Genomic DNA, 16,148 nt, shown 5'->3' with positions numbered 1-16,148 from the left:
ATGTTGTTTTCATACGTTTAGCAACAAATTTCTCTAAATCTATAAAGAAATTGGAGATGATGTAAAATGAAAGTTGTAGCCCTTTGAATTTAGTTTCCCATGGTTCAAACCGTTTGTGATTTCCACATATGTGCAAAGAGTTATGACCACAGTGACTGGTTTTTTAGCCGCAATTTTAGCTTTTCCAAAAATACTGGATATGTCCCTGTCGTAGTATTAAAAAAATCTGATCTCAATTAATTCATTTGAGAGCACTTTTGGGGCATCAAAATATGACTTTTGAGAGAAATCAATGGGTAATCATGGGATATCATCAACGTATGGTTTCTAACTTAAATATATGAGTTTTACGTGTTGAGAAGGTGCAACATCGTGTTGTTGACATGAAAATTTGCGTTCCCTTGAAGTGGGGGCGGGCTGATTGCGGTTGCATACCTAATCTCCCCCACGTTTCCATCATCGGATTCGGTGTCCGATATTTCACCTGAACAACACAAACAACAACAAAAAGTAAGTAGAGAAATAAAGACTAAAAGTAGAGTTTTACACTAATTGGTAAATTTCTAGGTCGTATTCCCCGGCAACAGCGCCAAAATTTGATACGCCCAAATTACACCTTTAAATAGGTATAAAGTGGTCGTTGGTCAAATATAGAGCCCAACGAGGTTGTGGTCCAATCCCACAGAGAATACAATGAAGAAATGTACTTACTAAGTGTAACGCTCGACTATTAGTCTATATTCTAGGGAAGGGGGTATAAATATTATTCGATTTGAAGATTGTTATGCTAATTGCTAGAGAAATATTGTTGTAAATTTAATCAGTTGATAAAAGGACTAAGGTTATGGTTCCAAAGGAAAGTAATGTCAATGAGTATTAATTCAATTCATTAGTTTGTTTAGATGTAATAAATAATGGGTTTCTTTTGTTTACCAAAATGTTTCCAACCAAATTGATAAATATCATTTCTAAGCTTTTCCAAGCCTTGAATGTAGAAATTGTGAACACTCATTTTAGTTTCAAGTTAGCTTTACTATTCCTAGCTCAAGCTATTAGATGAGGTTTAAATCTCCAAATTTTTCTATTTAACTCTTTTCCTAACTTTTACCTTCTTTTCCAAGCAAAATAAAATTATTTAGGCACAAATAATGTTGACCACCATTAAAAGTCATTCAAGCTTGAAGAGTTAATAGAAAATACCATTAACAAACTAACAAAGTTTGAATGCAAAATCCAATCACATAACTAACATATTTGGTCTCACAACTTTAGCTAATGGGATTAGCTACTCATGTTCATTAAATAAAAGACAAGAATATAAACAGGATTTATAAAGCTTACAAAGTTGTAATGAAGAAGATGACAAAAAATTCAAGATTCCCTCTTAAAAGCTTCCAACAACTAACATTCGATGTATTGAATGCTCAAAAACCAAGGGTAAGTCAATATAATGAATATAAAACCCTAAAAAATGTATTTATAATGGTCCAAACATGAAAAATAATTTCAGACAAAACTGCCCCGACGAAAGAATTATGGACCGTAAAACAAGAATACGGTCCGTTAAATTGCATCAGCCACCGTAGAAACTGAATTCTTCAAATTAGATCTTCCTTTCACGCTTCATTTTTATGGATCGTAAAATAGAAAAACGGTCCATAGAATGACACCTTATGCAATAGTTCCCGTTGGAGCTTTATGGTGGATTTCACGACCCGTACGATATTTTATGTTCCGTAAATCCTGATCGTACTTTGACTTGTCTTGAACTGGTTTCTGTTGATGTGTGGGACAAGAAATACAATCCGTAGAATCTCTTACTGACCGTATAAGTCACCGTAAAATCATTCTTTGAATCTGCCTCTTCTGAACTTTAACATTTTTGGGCCTTTTTAAAGCTATTTCCATGTACTTCCCATCACATGACCAAAATACCTACAACAAGGCAAATGACATCAAAAACGACAAAAAATTACTTAAAAACAAGTAAAAATTTACATAAAAAGGCATCAGATGTGCCGTATTTCTACGGCACATCAAAAATCACACAAGGACTCGATTTAATTTGTTTGTAGGAAAGTATGCAAAGTTCAAAAAAAGAAAATCAGTGCAGAAAATGAGCCATTTCCCCTATTTATATAGCCATTGTTTTAAGCGGAAATACCTGTTTAGAATAGGTATGGTGTCTGTTGGGAACGGCCTTGACCTTTTTCGAAAACAAGAAATGACCGTTGGAAATTTTTATTCCGCAAAATTTAAGCAGAAGCCGAGCTGAGCGACGACGACGGTGCGAGGGGAGACTCTCTTCTCAACTCTTTAAGAGCTAGAAGAAGTGTCTCTCTATATAGTAAGCACATAACAAATGTTTTCCCTAACCTATGTGGGACAAAGTGCATTTGCATAAAGTGCCTTTGCACAAATGAAATTCAGATAAATTTCAATTCCCTCAATTTCTCATTCACACCACTTCATTTTAAAGCCCAACCACTTAATGGGTCTTAAGCCCAACAAAGCTTAACGGATGGAAACGTAAATTTTTATCCGGGGGAGGGGGTAAGGAAATATTACTCAAAACTGTGCTACCTGATAATATTTGCAATTTCATCCAAACTGCTATGAATAGATTGTGGTGCAAGAATGGAGTGAGGCCAGGTAAATGTATCCATTGTCTCTCGTGGAAGAACATGTGTTCTAGGAAGGAGGATAGAGGTATAGGTTTTCAGGAGTTAAGACAATTTAATATTGCAATGCTAGCAAAGACAGGATAGAAAATTATGACCCAGCCAGATTCTTTTGTTAGTAAATTATTGAAGGCTAAATATTGTGCTAAGACTAATTTTCTATAGGCTAATATTGGTACCAATCCAAGCTATATCTGACGCTCATTATGTGACGGCAAAACTGTGTTACAACGAGGGTCCTTACACCGAATTGGAGATGGACGTGCCACACAGGTATACCCTGACCTGTGGATACTCATTACTAGTTCTCATTTTATCCTACTGAAAATAAGTCTAATATTGATGATCTAATTATTTCCGACTTGCTGAAGCTTAGGAAACGAGAATGGTATCTTGACATTCTGAAATTACTTTTACCATGACACAGGTATAGGTGATTAGATAGATTCCATAGAGTATTATGCCACGAGAAGATGTTTGGATGTAGCATTGGGATAGTAAGGGAATCTATTAGGTGAAGAGTAGTTGTCGAGTCCTGTACGACAATGAATATAGCACCAGTGTACATCGCAGTTTTGGAAATTTATTTGGAGCCTCTCATTACCTCCTAAAAATACATAACTTTCTTTGGCGGTCTTTGAGAGGATTATTGCTGATTTGTGATCGATTGGTGAAAAAGAAAGTAACTCCCATATCGGTCTGCCCATAGTGTCTTCACCCCGCGGAAACTATTATTCATTTCTTGGTGGAATGCATTACTCCTAAACAATGTTGACAGCAAACTGAGTTCGGCTGGCTACAAAGAAAATCCACCCTTAGTGAATGGATTGAGAATCTACGACAAAACTTTGACAAAGGTAAAGTTGAGGAGGCTATTTTTGTGATTTGGGAATTAGGAATGCATGAAACAGCTTCTATTGGAATAATAAATAGCTAGCATCAAATGTAATCTTTTGAATGCACAACACTTTTATAAAAAAAAATCATATGGCAAAGGTGTTATCATTACAAAGTGTGTCATCCAGTGAAAATACAGTTACTAAATGGCAAAAATGAATGATAATAAAATTAAATGTAATGCAATTGCCAGCTTGATATTCACAGTGGTCTGGCGGAAGTGAGAATATTAATATGCACTGCTAGAGAAGATTTTATTTGCGGGCAAGCAAAGTTTTGAAATAAAATACCTAGCCTATTAGTTGCAGAGATTGTGGGAATTCGGGAAGCTCTCAGCTGGTTGAAGAGCATCTTTGCTAATAGTCGTGTGGTGGTTGAGATAGATAATAACTAGTTCATCAAGCTCCCGAAGGAAACATTTCAAATAATTCTTATTTTGATTTTCTTGTTCATGCTTATAAGACGCAAATAAAAGATTGTCAATTAGTGTTTGTTTCTCTAGTTAGAAAATCAGCTAATTAAGCTGCTCATGCTTTAGCTATGGCGGTTGTTTCTATATTTGGTTCGACGGAATGGGGGTTTGTCCCACCATCTTTTATTTCTGATGTACTCGCTTTTCATTTGAGTAATAATTAAGAAGACGCCTTTTCAAAAGAAAAAAAAAAGAGAGTAATAATTACTATACAAATTGTATATTTTAAAAAGTACACATTGACTAAATATAAAGTGTTTATATTTCAGTTAAAATGTATAAATGAAAACGTGGCAATTTTAAAGGGCGTTGGCCTATTATAAACGACTTATGTGCGTTGTTGATACCATGACTTCTTCTACGCCTTTTGAATAGAAGGAAGTGGGAGAGCCGAGGTTAGTTTGATAAACCTATGCATGAGCAGAGGCTTCATCTCCCGCCGACCCTTGGAAAGTATAAGGGGATCAGATGAGAGGCTTGAGCAATTTATAAGTCTTTCCCTTACTAGAGAAGCAATTTTTAAGGACAAAATTTCTTCGTTCTATGTGGTTCATTTAGGAATTATATCCATAATACTATCACACTTGTCTCACATCTAAAATGAACGAGAGTCATGGGCAACTTGTAAGTTCTGCAGATCTCCTCTGACACTTGAGAGGCAAAGTCAAGCCTGTGTAGCCACAAACGAGTATCCATATTTAGCAACATAAAACGGCGTTGAGGTCAATTTGCATGCACTTCGATTATTCTACCGAAGCTTAATCTCGCAGGATATCCATATCTAGCAACATAAAATGGTGTCTAGGTCAATTTGCACGCACTTTGATTATTCCACTCAATCCTAATCTCGCATGATATCCATATCTAACATTTGTGTTCAGGTCAATTTGCACGCAGTTCGATTATTCCACCGAATCTTAATCTCGCATGATTTTCATCCACCTCGTTATGCTGGAAATGCCTTCCGATCATTTTGCAATCTGGAAAATTTTAACACTATTATGCATGATGTCATAGCTCAATTTAACGAGTGTTAAAACACAAGACGTAGCTCATGTTAGAGAGGACGTACGTATAAACTGGGGATACAAACAAGTGAAGCAGATGCCTTTAGGGGAGAATAACTAAGCTGAAAAACTCAGATGTACACTTTATATAAAAAGATTACATTGTATTATGAACAATCCATCAATAGGGCAATTTTGTCCAAAAAACAAAAATCCCTTTTTTTTTGCAATGGCAGGGGATGTGTTCCAATTTGCAGAAAGGCACATTACAGGAGAAAAAGGGAATGCCTGGGATGCGAGAACTCGAACATGTTAACCATAATACCATATATAATACGTCCTTTTCAGAGGCGAATGCAACCTTATACTACCGCATTCATCTGAACTCGGTACTTTCAATGCGAAGTATAAATTTATGTATAAAGGCTCCTAAAATTGCAACAAGTGGTAGGTGTAAATATATAATTGTCAAAATATATAATAAATCAATGCTAAGAATCTTAAAATTGAATACATAAAGTAAAAATTTTGAATCTGCCTCCGAGCATCATAAAAATGTAAAAGTAATTTCTTTTATTTGATAAGAGGAATGGGTGGGATGCCAGAACTTGACATTGTTAAACCAACGTTGTTGAGTCAAGCCATGTTATAATAGCAACTTTATAACATGGATCAGCCTTATGCTTGATTGCCTTCCAATCTGTCATCTTTCTTTACTTTAGAATCAACAGGAGACTTCCAAATCTGTCTGTCAACACCTTTTCTTATAACTATATTCTTTAACTCTTGAAGGGACCAGTTCCACCAAAAAGGTGTAATGTCAATAAAGCAGTCATAAGAATTACACTGCCTCTATAACCTTTTGGCACTTGAAAACATTCAAAGCTAGTGCTAGTAATACTAGTACAAAATAATGTGCTTTGTTTACGAACTGATGCCTTCCTTTATCAGAGGCAGATGCAGCCTTATTTACTGGTTGGTTCAACTCAAATGCGCAATGGATTCAACGGCGAAAATTAAAAGATTGAACTCATCAAATCTAAATTCGGGATTTGACCCTGCTTCCTTTCCTATACAGATGATTCTTGGAAATGCGATTCTTGAATCAATATAGTAACTACTAGTAAAGCAATCAAACAGTAAACACCCAACGCAAAGTATGTTGTAGTATCGCTATTAGTATTTAACTTCTCCCATGAAGAGAAGATTGGGATTGTATTACATGATCTAGAGCTTGAAAACAGGTTGCTGGTTTATCATCTGCAACTACATTATATTCCTAACACAAATAAAAAGCTCCTTACTATACAACAATTATCTTATCAAAACAATTAACCAAGAAAAGATTGGGATTGTATTACATAATCTAGAGCTTGAAAACAGGGTGCTGGTTTATCATACTGCAAATACATTATATTCCTAACACAAATAAAAAACTCTTTACTATACAACAATTATCTTATCAAAACAATTAACCAAGAAAAGAAAAAAGAAGGAAAGAAACAGGAAAATGTTAGTGAACCTTAATCACAACAAATTGGACATCGTATAAGTCCATTCTCATTACAATCCGGGCATCGTTGGAAGCCATATTCATCTTCCTCCTCAATTTCCAATTCGTCGTTGTCTGCTTCATAATAAATTTTACAACTTCCCGAGCATGTCTCACACGGCACAAATCTAATATCTCCACAGGCCTCACAAGCTAAATTTCCAACAACACTACCACCACCACCACCATCCTCTATCCGTTCACAATTCTCTACTAACTTCTCGAGGTTCCCATCCTCGTTCATTCTCCGTATTTCATCAGCCCCACCAATGTACGTTTTTCCCAAAAACACCCTTGGTAATCCTCCTCCAGCATATTCTTTCCCCATTAGTTCTTTCAACTCCTCCTTGAATCCTGAATGCATTGAAACATCTCTCTCATCAACCTTAACACCTAGTCCCTTTAGAATCACACGAACGTGACAACAATCCTCATATGTTTTCCTCACCCCTCTTAAGCTCGTAAAGTAAATTACTAATTTGTCCTTCTCATGAGGCAACACCAATTTATACTCTCTTAGTACTTCACCTCCCTTGGGGTGTAGCCCTTCCCCGGACCCAGCTAATGCGGGATACTTTGTGCACCGAGCTTCCAGTACTTCTCCATTTACCTCATCATTCGGTCTGTGCATGGTTTCGATAATTAATGGCTTTAAGTGAAAAGGGTTTGCTGGTGGAAGATCTTCGAGTGCTTTTCTGAATGTGGAAATCACTTCAGGATCAAAATCAGATATTATAGACGTGCTATTTGAATGTAAACTAGACTCATTATCAGCCATTTTAGGCGAGTCATCGCCATTTTCTTTAGGCTGATCATCAAGAAAAGATATTGTATTAGGAGAAACAGTGAAAGAGAAACTAATATCTTTGCCATTTTCTTTAGGTTTAAGAGGAGTAATATCTTCAAGACCTTCCATTAATTCCCAAACATTAATAGTTTCTGGCTCACCTGGTGGTGTTTTTACTGGTGTTTTAGGAATAACCACTTTTGGAATTTTCTCATTGATCATTTGTGACCATTTTTTTGCCTCAATCAACAACTCATCTTTCGTTGCGTCGTAGTCATCGATTTCGAATGCAAAATGATCATCCCTGAGACTTTGACTCAAGTTCATTGAGTCAAGTTTCAATGATCCTAATGTTGAAGATGTTAGACTCACCATATGTTGTTGTTCACTCTCATTAATATCTTTCTTTTTTGGTATGTACATTGAGTAACTTCTCCTTACAGGGGAATATGGTGTATGACAATTTTGGCATACTTTTGGCTTTGAAGTTGCACAACCCATTATTGCAAATGGAAGAAAATGAATGGTGGGTGAAAGAAAGAAGTGAATCAAATTGTAGTTTATGTGGGCTGGGGTGGACCTAGGGTCACCGGTGCGGATTCTCGGAAACTCATTAACTTTAGCGTAAATCCTGTATTTATATTAAAAAACTGATTAAATATATAAGAACTATCTGTTGGAAACCTAGTAACAAAGCAATATTGAAACTTGCTTAAGGTTGGCTTGCTTTTGGAGGGGGGTTCGATTTCCTTTGGGCAAATATAAAGTTTTTTTTTTTTTTTAATTTGAGATTATTGGAACCTATAAACTTCAAATTTTGAATTCGGTACGTGGGAATGTTGATGCAAGTAATATGGGAAGAATAAATAAGAAGAACATTCCCAGAAAATAATTAGCTGGATGGATAATTAAGAAGCCAAATCGAGGAATTAAAAATGAAGGGTAATTCAGAATACGAGGTTAATTGTACCCCTTCTTATATTTAAGAAAATATTATGAAAGAGAGATCGGTAGCTTCTGATGATCTCTGGGAAAAGGGGTACTAAAATCTGCATTAATGGATTGGTTATAAAAGGAAAAAAAGGTAAAAGCCTTATCATAATTGATAAGATGACAAGAATATTTAACAAGAAGACAATGTCAAAGTTGATACCTTTAAAACAAAGACAATAAAGTTTCAGACTGATCAGAATATGACTAAGAAGATAATGAAGAAACGCAAGAGAAAAATAGGAAAATATTGGGAGAGAGAAGAACAAAGGGTAAGAAAAACGGAATTCTTTCTCTCTCTATCTATGTAAGATAATTGGTGGGGTTTTCTGAGTAGAAAAAAAAGGGAAATGGACAAAACCAAAAGAGACCCTATCAGTTGCTAGAATGGAATTGAGTGGTGAAAAATTAATCAACTTTTGAGTCAGAAACTCATCAAAATGTTAACACACAAGTTTTCGTTTGAGTCATGCTGGATACAAAATCTAGCCTTTGTTAGAGTGTGTTTTACTTAATATTAGATTTTTTGGAACAAATTCGAATTTAACGAGGCCCAATTCAAGTAACAGACACTGATGAAAAATAAAAAATCAAAAAAAAAGAATTTTTACATGCTGTAGCTAACTATAAGAGGTATTTAAGTGTGATAATTGAACTTTAAATAAATTACAATCCGTAACTATATTGTGTATTCATTTACTGCTCATAGCTATATCGTATTTATCCTTCTCCTAGATCCAGTGTATTCTCATATCTCCCTCTCTCTTCTTCCTCACTCCTGCCTTCTCCCTCACCCCTCTCATTGTATGCCTCGCCGGAGTTGGTGAATTTGCGGCGAGCAGCGATGCAACAAGCCACAAACAACGGCAACCCTAGGAGGTGATCAGGGGTAACTCCGTCGCGTCAACAACAGCATAAACACCACGCCGCCCTTGAAGAAGAAGACCTAGACGATAATGTTTTTCTCGAAGAAGACCTAGACGACGATGTTTTTCTCGAAGAAGACCTAGAAGACAGTGATGTATTTGAGTGCATTCGTCGATTTGAGTGTATTTGTTCAATTTCAAGAGGAACTTTTACATCTCTGACTGGAATCCATGGCTTATTTTCCTTCTTGTATCTCATATCTGAGTATATTTTATTTCTTGTATCTCCATATCTGAGTGTATTTGAGTGTATTCGAGTGCATTCGTCATTTTTTTAATGTAAATATTTGAGAGTATTTGTCGATCTGAGTGTATTTGCTCAATTCTAGAGGAACTTTTACATCTCTAGCCGGAATTCATGGCTTCTTATCCTTTTTGTATCTTAGATCTGAGTGTATTTTATTTCTTGGATCTCAATACTTGAGTGTATTTAAGTGTATTCGTCATTTTTTTAGTGTAGCTATAAGTTATATGTATTTGACTGATTATATTTTTGGGCAAACTAGATGTATTTGGTTGTATGTGTTGTTTGAATGATATATATACATATGTATTTGGCTGATTATATATTTGAATACACGTGAAACTGTGTACTTGAATACACTTAAATACATGCGAAATAGTTATGACTGTTATATCCCGCATTTTTGTGCAATCGGATAATTCAAGACAATCGCGGGAAGACAACGAGCAAGGCCTTATTTTCGTTTTGTTTGGCATATGAGTTGCTTATGAAGAATTTAGAAGCGGAATTATTAAAAGAGTCTAGGGGTAAAATCGGAACTTTGGAAAATAGTTTTATGAATTACAACTTGTCATGAAAAATAGAATTGGGCTTGAAATTTTAAAAAGAACAAGAGGGCCCAACCGGCCATGGCATGGGCTAAGCCCATGTGGGGGTTTAATTCACAAAGATAAAAGATGACTAAGTCATCTTTTTCATTGAACACTCTAGAAATTTCAAGAAAGAAAAGAACAAGAAAAAGAAGGAGAAAAGTTGAAGGCCATTCGGCCAACTTCAACTTCCACAAGAAACCTTGGAAAAATTTCTCCAAAAATTGTGTTCTACTAATTGAAGGGCCCCTAGCAAGGTGGAGTGGTTTTTGGAGCAAGAGGAATCCATATTCATGCAAGTTGAAATTTCTAGCTAAGTGAAGAATTGAAGAAAAAGGTAAGGTTTAATCCTTTCTTATATGTATGGATGATTTTGTGTGTTGTAGCATGTAAAAGTGGATGAAATTCATGAAAGAGAAAAACCCTGTTGTGGCCGTGTACCTATGGGTGTGTGTAGGAATGATGATTTAATTATTTTATCTAATATTTGGTTGTTGTGGTTGTGGATGCTATGTTAATAATGGAAGTCGGATGATGTTAGTGAAGTTGTAGCCATGTGTGTATGATGTTGGCCGTGAGTTGTATATCACATGTATAGCCGTGTATATTTGGTGAATCATGAAGGAATGGTGAGTAAGTTTTATTTAGTATGTTGGTTGTTGTGTTGTGAATTTTATGTTGCAAATAAAAGCCTAATAAGCTTAGTGGAGTATGAGTAGTTGGAGGCTTATTTTAGAAGATTATATAAATTAAATATGATGGTTATGCATGTGTGGAATATAATGTTGTTAGTGTGAAGTTGTTAGTGCGTAAATTATTAAGTTGTTATTGTTTTTATTGGAGTTGGAAGGCTTTGAAGGAAGTAGTATATTGATTGAGTTGTGATAATGTATCTTGGATTGAATATGGAAATTGTTAGTATGGTTGTTGACATTATGTTGATAGTTTGGCCGGGTTGAATTCCCGAATTGTTGTTGATTAAAAAATTGGCTAAGTTGAATTTTGGGGATGGTGTATTTACAGGGGAAGTGCTGCCGAATTTCGGTAGATAAGTGTTATCTTAAGATTCAACTTCTAAATGCTCTAATCAATGTTTGGTAAATGTGACCAAATTGTAGATTTTGGCGGATTTGCAACTTGAATTTGGAATAGCATAAGGAGCGGAAAAAGGTATGTAAGGTTTTACTCTTTCTTCCTTGGCATGTCTTAGGCATACTAGGTTGGATACGAGCCTCGGGGACAACTCTATTCTCCGGAATCCGCACCTAAAGTTACCCCCTTTTCATTCAGTAGAATTGAATTAGAAATTGTGTGAAATGTTGGAAAAACTTCCTAAACATCTAGAACTTGCATAAATAGGACCCGACTACATTAAAACTCTCACAAGTGACGTCATGAAATGTAATATACGTAAATTTTGTACGCCGCCTCATTTGATCCGAGGTGGGCCCATTGTTCCCGAATTTTCCTTATTGTTCCGTTTGACTTATTTTGGAGTAGAATCCAAAGGAAACTTTTGATCCTTGTTCCGTTTATCAAACGATAAGTACTATAACTATTCTAATGGAAATATGTCTATGATGACAATGATAACGATGATGCTAAGAAAGAGAATATGTCTATGATGAGTATGACAAGAGTGATTCCATGACCAAGAGTCTTAAGTTAAGGATTCAAAATGAGTATGAAAGTGTCAAACTAGTTCTTGAATTTTTATTCTATTTCTTGGTTACGACTCTATTTTTCTAAAAGACTCTAAAGTATATGAATGAATGTTCTATGAGGCTCGTGATCTTATTCTACGTTTTCTCTTAAAGCTATTCCTTATTGATAGTCTCGCCTTATAATGCTAGTCCCTTCAAGGTGAGACAAAGTCATGGTGATTGTTCCATAATGTAATCGGAGGTTACCGACCATACGTCACTCCGATGGACACACGATCTTCCTTGGGCTCCCCTGCATGCTTACATGATATATGTATATGATATGTATATGTACATTGGGGGAGGGACATATGTTTCATTGCCACCTGGTCAGCTGGCGTTATCATCCCGGACGCGGGATATATGGGCGAGCCGACGTATTTCGGCGCTATGTGGGCGAGCCGACGTCATTCGGTGCTATGCTATGACATGATATGATATGACTTGATATAATATGATATTAATTGATATGACATGATATGATACGACATGATACGATATGGCATGATATGATACGATACGATACGATACGATATGAAAAAAAAGAGACATGATATGGTATAAACTCTATTTTCTATGACTATGAAAAAGAAATGTTTTTTTATATAAGGGAAAGACAAGCATGCATGGTATCCGGCCTGAAAGGGCATTCCTAGGTACAGGTTACTTTCTTATCTCATTACATGTCCTATCATTCCATGATATCGTTATTCATACTTTATGTTTCTGTTTGTATTATTTTCCATGCCTTACATACTCGGTACATTACTCGTACTGACGTCCCTTCTTGTGGACGCTGCGTTTCATGCCGCGCAGGTCAGCAGATAGACGAATTTAATCCCTAGGAGCTCCACCAGCTGTTCATTGAGAGTGCTCCAGTTGATCCGGAGCTTCAGTCTATTGGTACTACTTTTGTGTATATATTCGGGCACGGCAGAACCTGGCCCATCTTGTAGAGATATGTGTGCTATGTTTAGAGGCTCGTAGACAGATATGTACAGTCAGATGCTTTGTACTTTTGTTCGTTTTGGGGTTGTATAACATGCTAGCAGATTTTATTAACACCTGATTATGGTTATGCTATTAATGATAGGACTAAGTAAAGAAACAACGGTATTACCAATCTGGCCCACTTAGTAATAAGAATGAGATACGAGTTAGGGGGTGCTCGGTACAAGTATCGGGTATCCGTCGCGGCCCCTAGTTGGGTCGTGACAATGACATAGCTATGAAATATAATAAAGAAAAATGTAGCTATAGTTGGTTATATTAATTAGAAGCCTAGAAGTTATAGCTATTTATGTAAGTTACCCATAAAAAAATAATCAAAATGGGCTTCCTCTCCTTGCCGCGAGGATGTTGGGCAAATCATTTGCCCCGTTCCCGATGCCCAAAGCCTCTTTGCCAGGGGCGGAGCTAACGTTGATCCAATCAAACTTAGTAGCTTTGATCAAAATTCTTTATTTATGTTTAAAAACTTATTAAATATATATATAATTATTTTAGTTTCAATAACTTCAAAGGATAAGAATCCTGCCTTTTCCATGAGATGACGAGAAGTGGATGGCTGGACCCAGTCACTAGTATCACTATTTATGGACTATTTTATAGGAGGTTGATGAGAAGGGGTGGGTCACAAATTAAAAAAAAAAATCTTAAATTTTGTGTCTTCTTAAACGGTGTCGTATAAATTGAAAGGATAAGAATAAAAAGAAGCTGCTAACCAAGTGAGCAAAGAAATCTATTGTCAGACATAAGGAGCAGGAGGAAGAAATCATATGAGGTAACAATGGATTATTCCACTAAAAGCTGCTTTTGGATCAAAGGTTTAAACAATTGGGAGGCAGCACAAGAAAAATAAGCCATTTTTTGGGGCCTCGAGGAGCAAGTGTTTGGGGACAGATAGATTAATCAATTTATAAGTGTCTCAATATCTTATGAAAAGTCATTGATCTAAAAATGAGCAGTGTTTTTTGCTACCCTTTTGCTGTTATGTGTTTGGATGTTTTGATCCTTTGTCACCATTTGAACGTTTCTATACGTGTGATGGTGATAGACTATCTAACGCTCAATGTTAATTTGAGTCCCTTTGGAGACACATTCAATAAATTGGGTACATAGTTGTAAAATAAATTTTAAAGTTAAAATCAGTACCTATTTGAGACTTGCTAGAGTAGACATAACATTATAAACGGCTGTACAAAGATGGGTGTGGTAAAATGGAGTTAGCGGCAATGAAGTGGCATCCACCTCAGTGAAATATCACGTCCCTTCGAAAATTTCACCAGAGGTGACTTTTAAGTTATGAAATTACTAGAGGTGACTTGTAGGGACCACATCAAGTCGAAACCCAATTAAATTTGGGATTAAGAAAATTGGGGTTGAAAATGTATTTTGCCAAACTTGTTAATCTTTTATAAAATACAAAAAAGACCCCAATCCATTTAATCCAACCCCCCATTTATTTCAAAATCAACATCGGTCTATATCAAATCCCAAAGCTTTCATTCAAAACACACGATTGAATCAACTGCTCCTTCAAACGTTCAAACCCACGAACTGAACTCAACTGCTGTGCTTTTTGAAACGGTCGTCAACCTCTTCAAAAACAAAATCAGCGAACTGCTACTCTCAGTTGTCTCTGTCTTCACTACTGCTCTCCATTTCTCTCAGGTAAAATTGCTCAACTTTTCCTCTTTTAAAGTTAGGATTTTGAAATCATAGTGAGAAAATGATGATTTTGGTCAGAGAAGAAGAAGAAGAATAACGTGGGTTTGTCTGCAATGTTGTTAATTTTGTTGTTCCATGCTTGAGAAACCCTTATTTGCTGTATTTGTTCGAGTTGTTGGGGTTTGCGTGTTTGTAGATAGTGTATGTGGTTGTGAAATTCTGGTTTTTGGTGTTGTTTGTGTTGTCGTTCTCCTTGGGAGTTCGAAAAAATGGCTTGTTGGGCTTGACAAAACCCGTATTTTCTCTATTTGTTCCACTTGTTGGGGTTTTGCGTTCTTAAATAGTGTATGTGATTGTGAAATTATGATTTTTGATATTGTTTGTGTTCTTGTTCTCCTTGGGGTCTCGAAAAAAGGGTTTGAATTTTTTTTGGATTTTTTCCAATAGCTGAGTAAGTTGTTGCAGCAACTTCAGCACTTGTTTGACAGTTGAGGTTGGTTTACTTTGTTTAACTTGTGATGGTTGTGTGTTTGTAGTGAACATATGTTTTTTCTGGTTCAAAAGTTAAGGTTTTGAAATTTAAGTATGAAAATAATGAATTTTGGTTAAAGAAGAAGAGGAAGAACATGGGCAGGGTGTTTATTCAATGATGTGTATTTTGTTCAATTTATGACTGTTGTGTGTTTGTAATATACTGATGTTGCCCCCTGATAGTGAAATAGATGTTGTTGTCCTATTGTTGTCCTTGTAAGGCTTAGGAAAAAGGTCCTTGCCTTTTTTTTGTTTTTGTTTTTACCCAACAGCTGAGTAATCTGCTGGTAAAAACCCAAACAGTTGCTGAGGTTGTTGCAGCAAGTGAATATGTTGTTGCAACAGATTTAAAATCTGTTGGAAATTGTTAAAACAGTTGCTGAGGAAGCTGCAGCAACTGTTCTGATGGATTCCAACAGATTAGTCTATTAGAACAACTCAATCATATGTTCCAACAACTTTACCGGTTGTTGCAACAGATTATCCATCTGTTGGAAATAATCAATACAGTTGCCGAGGAAGCTGCAGCAACTGTATCGATATTTTCCAACTGATGTATAATCTGTTGCAACAACTTATGAAGTTGTTGGAACATATGATGGAGTTGTTCCAATATATTACACACTTGTTGCAACATATGCTTCAGCTATTGTAAAAATTCATTATTTGTTTACTTTAAATGATGCACAAATCAATTGAAAGTGTTTTTGTTTATCTCCTGTATGCAGATAAAATGTCTTCACAAAAAAGAAAAGGGGAGGAATCATCTACAGTTAGTAAAAGAGCCAAGAGGGCATCATTAGATGATCTTGCTGAACAGGCAAATATTCTTTCTGAACAAATTGTTGAACAGGAAACCTCTCAAGTAGGAGTTTATGGCCAAGAAAGTAAAGAAGATCAAGTAGATAAACAAGATAAAGAAGAAGAAGAAGAAGAAGAAGAAGAAGAAGAAGAAGAAGAAGAAGAAGAAGAAGAAGAAGAAGAAGAAGAAGAAGAAGAAGAAGAAGAAGAAGAAGAAGAAAATAAAGAAGAAGAAGAAGAAGAAGAAGAAGAAGAAGAAGAAGAAGAAGAAGAAGAAGAAGAAAATAAAGAAGAAGA

At 35.9% G+C, this 16,148-nt stretch overlaps 1 protein-coding gene across 1 annotated transcript; it reads right to left on the bottom strand.

Moving 5' to 3' along the window:
- Window positions 1–6,371: 6,371 nt before the first annotated feature.
- On the bottom strand, window positions 6,372–8,807 carry LOC132618977 (uncharacterized protein At3g28850-like). The gene has a single exon (XM_060333965.1). The coding sequence runs from the start codon at window positions 7,895–7,897 to the stop codon at window positions 6,581–6,583; it is 1,317 nt and encodes a 438-aa protein (XP_060189948.1). The 5' UTR covers window positions 7,898–8,807; the 3' UTR covers window positions 6,372–6,580.
- Window positions 8,808–16,148: the final 7,341 nt, after the last annotated feature.

The sequence above is a fragment of the Lycium barbarum genome, chromosome 11 (genome assembly GCF_019175385.1).
Source record: "Lycium barbarum isolate Lr01 chromosome 11, ASM1917538v2, whole genome shotgun sequence".
NCBI classification, from domain to species: domain Eukaryota; kingdom Viridiplantae; phylum Streptophyta; class Magnoliopsida; order Solanales; family Solanaceae; genus Lycium; species Lycium barbarum.
The sequence above is the reverse complement of the archived record's forward strand: the minus strand, read 5'-3'. Positions and strand labels throughout refer to the sequence as shown.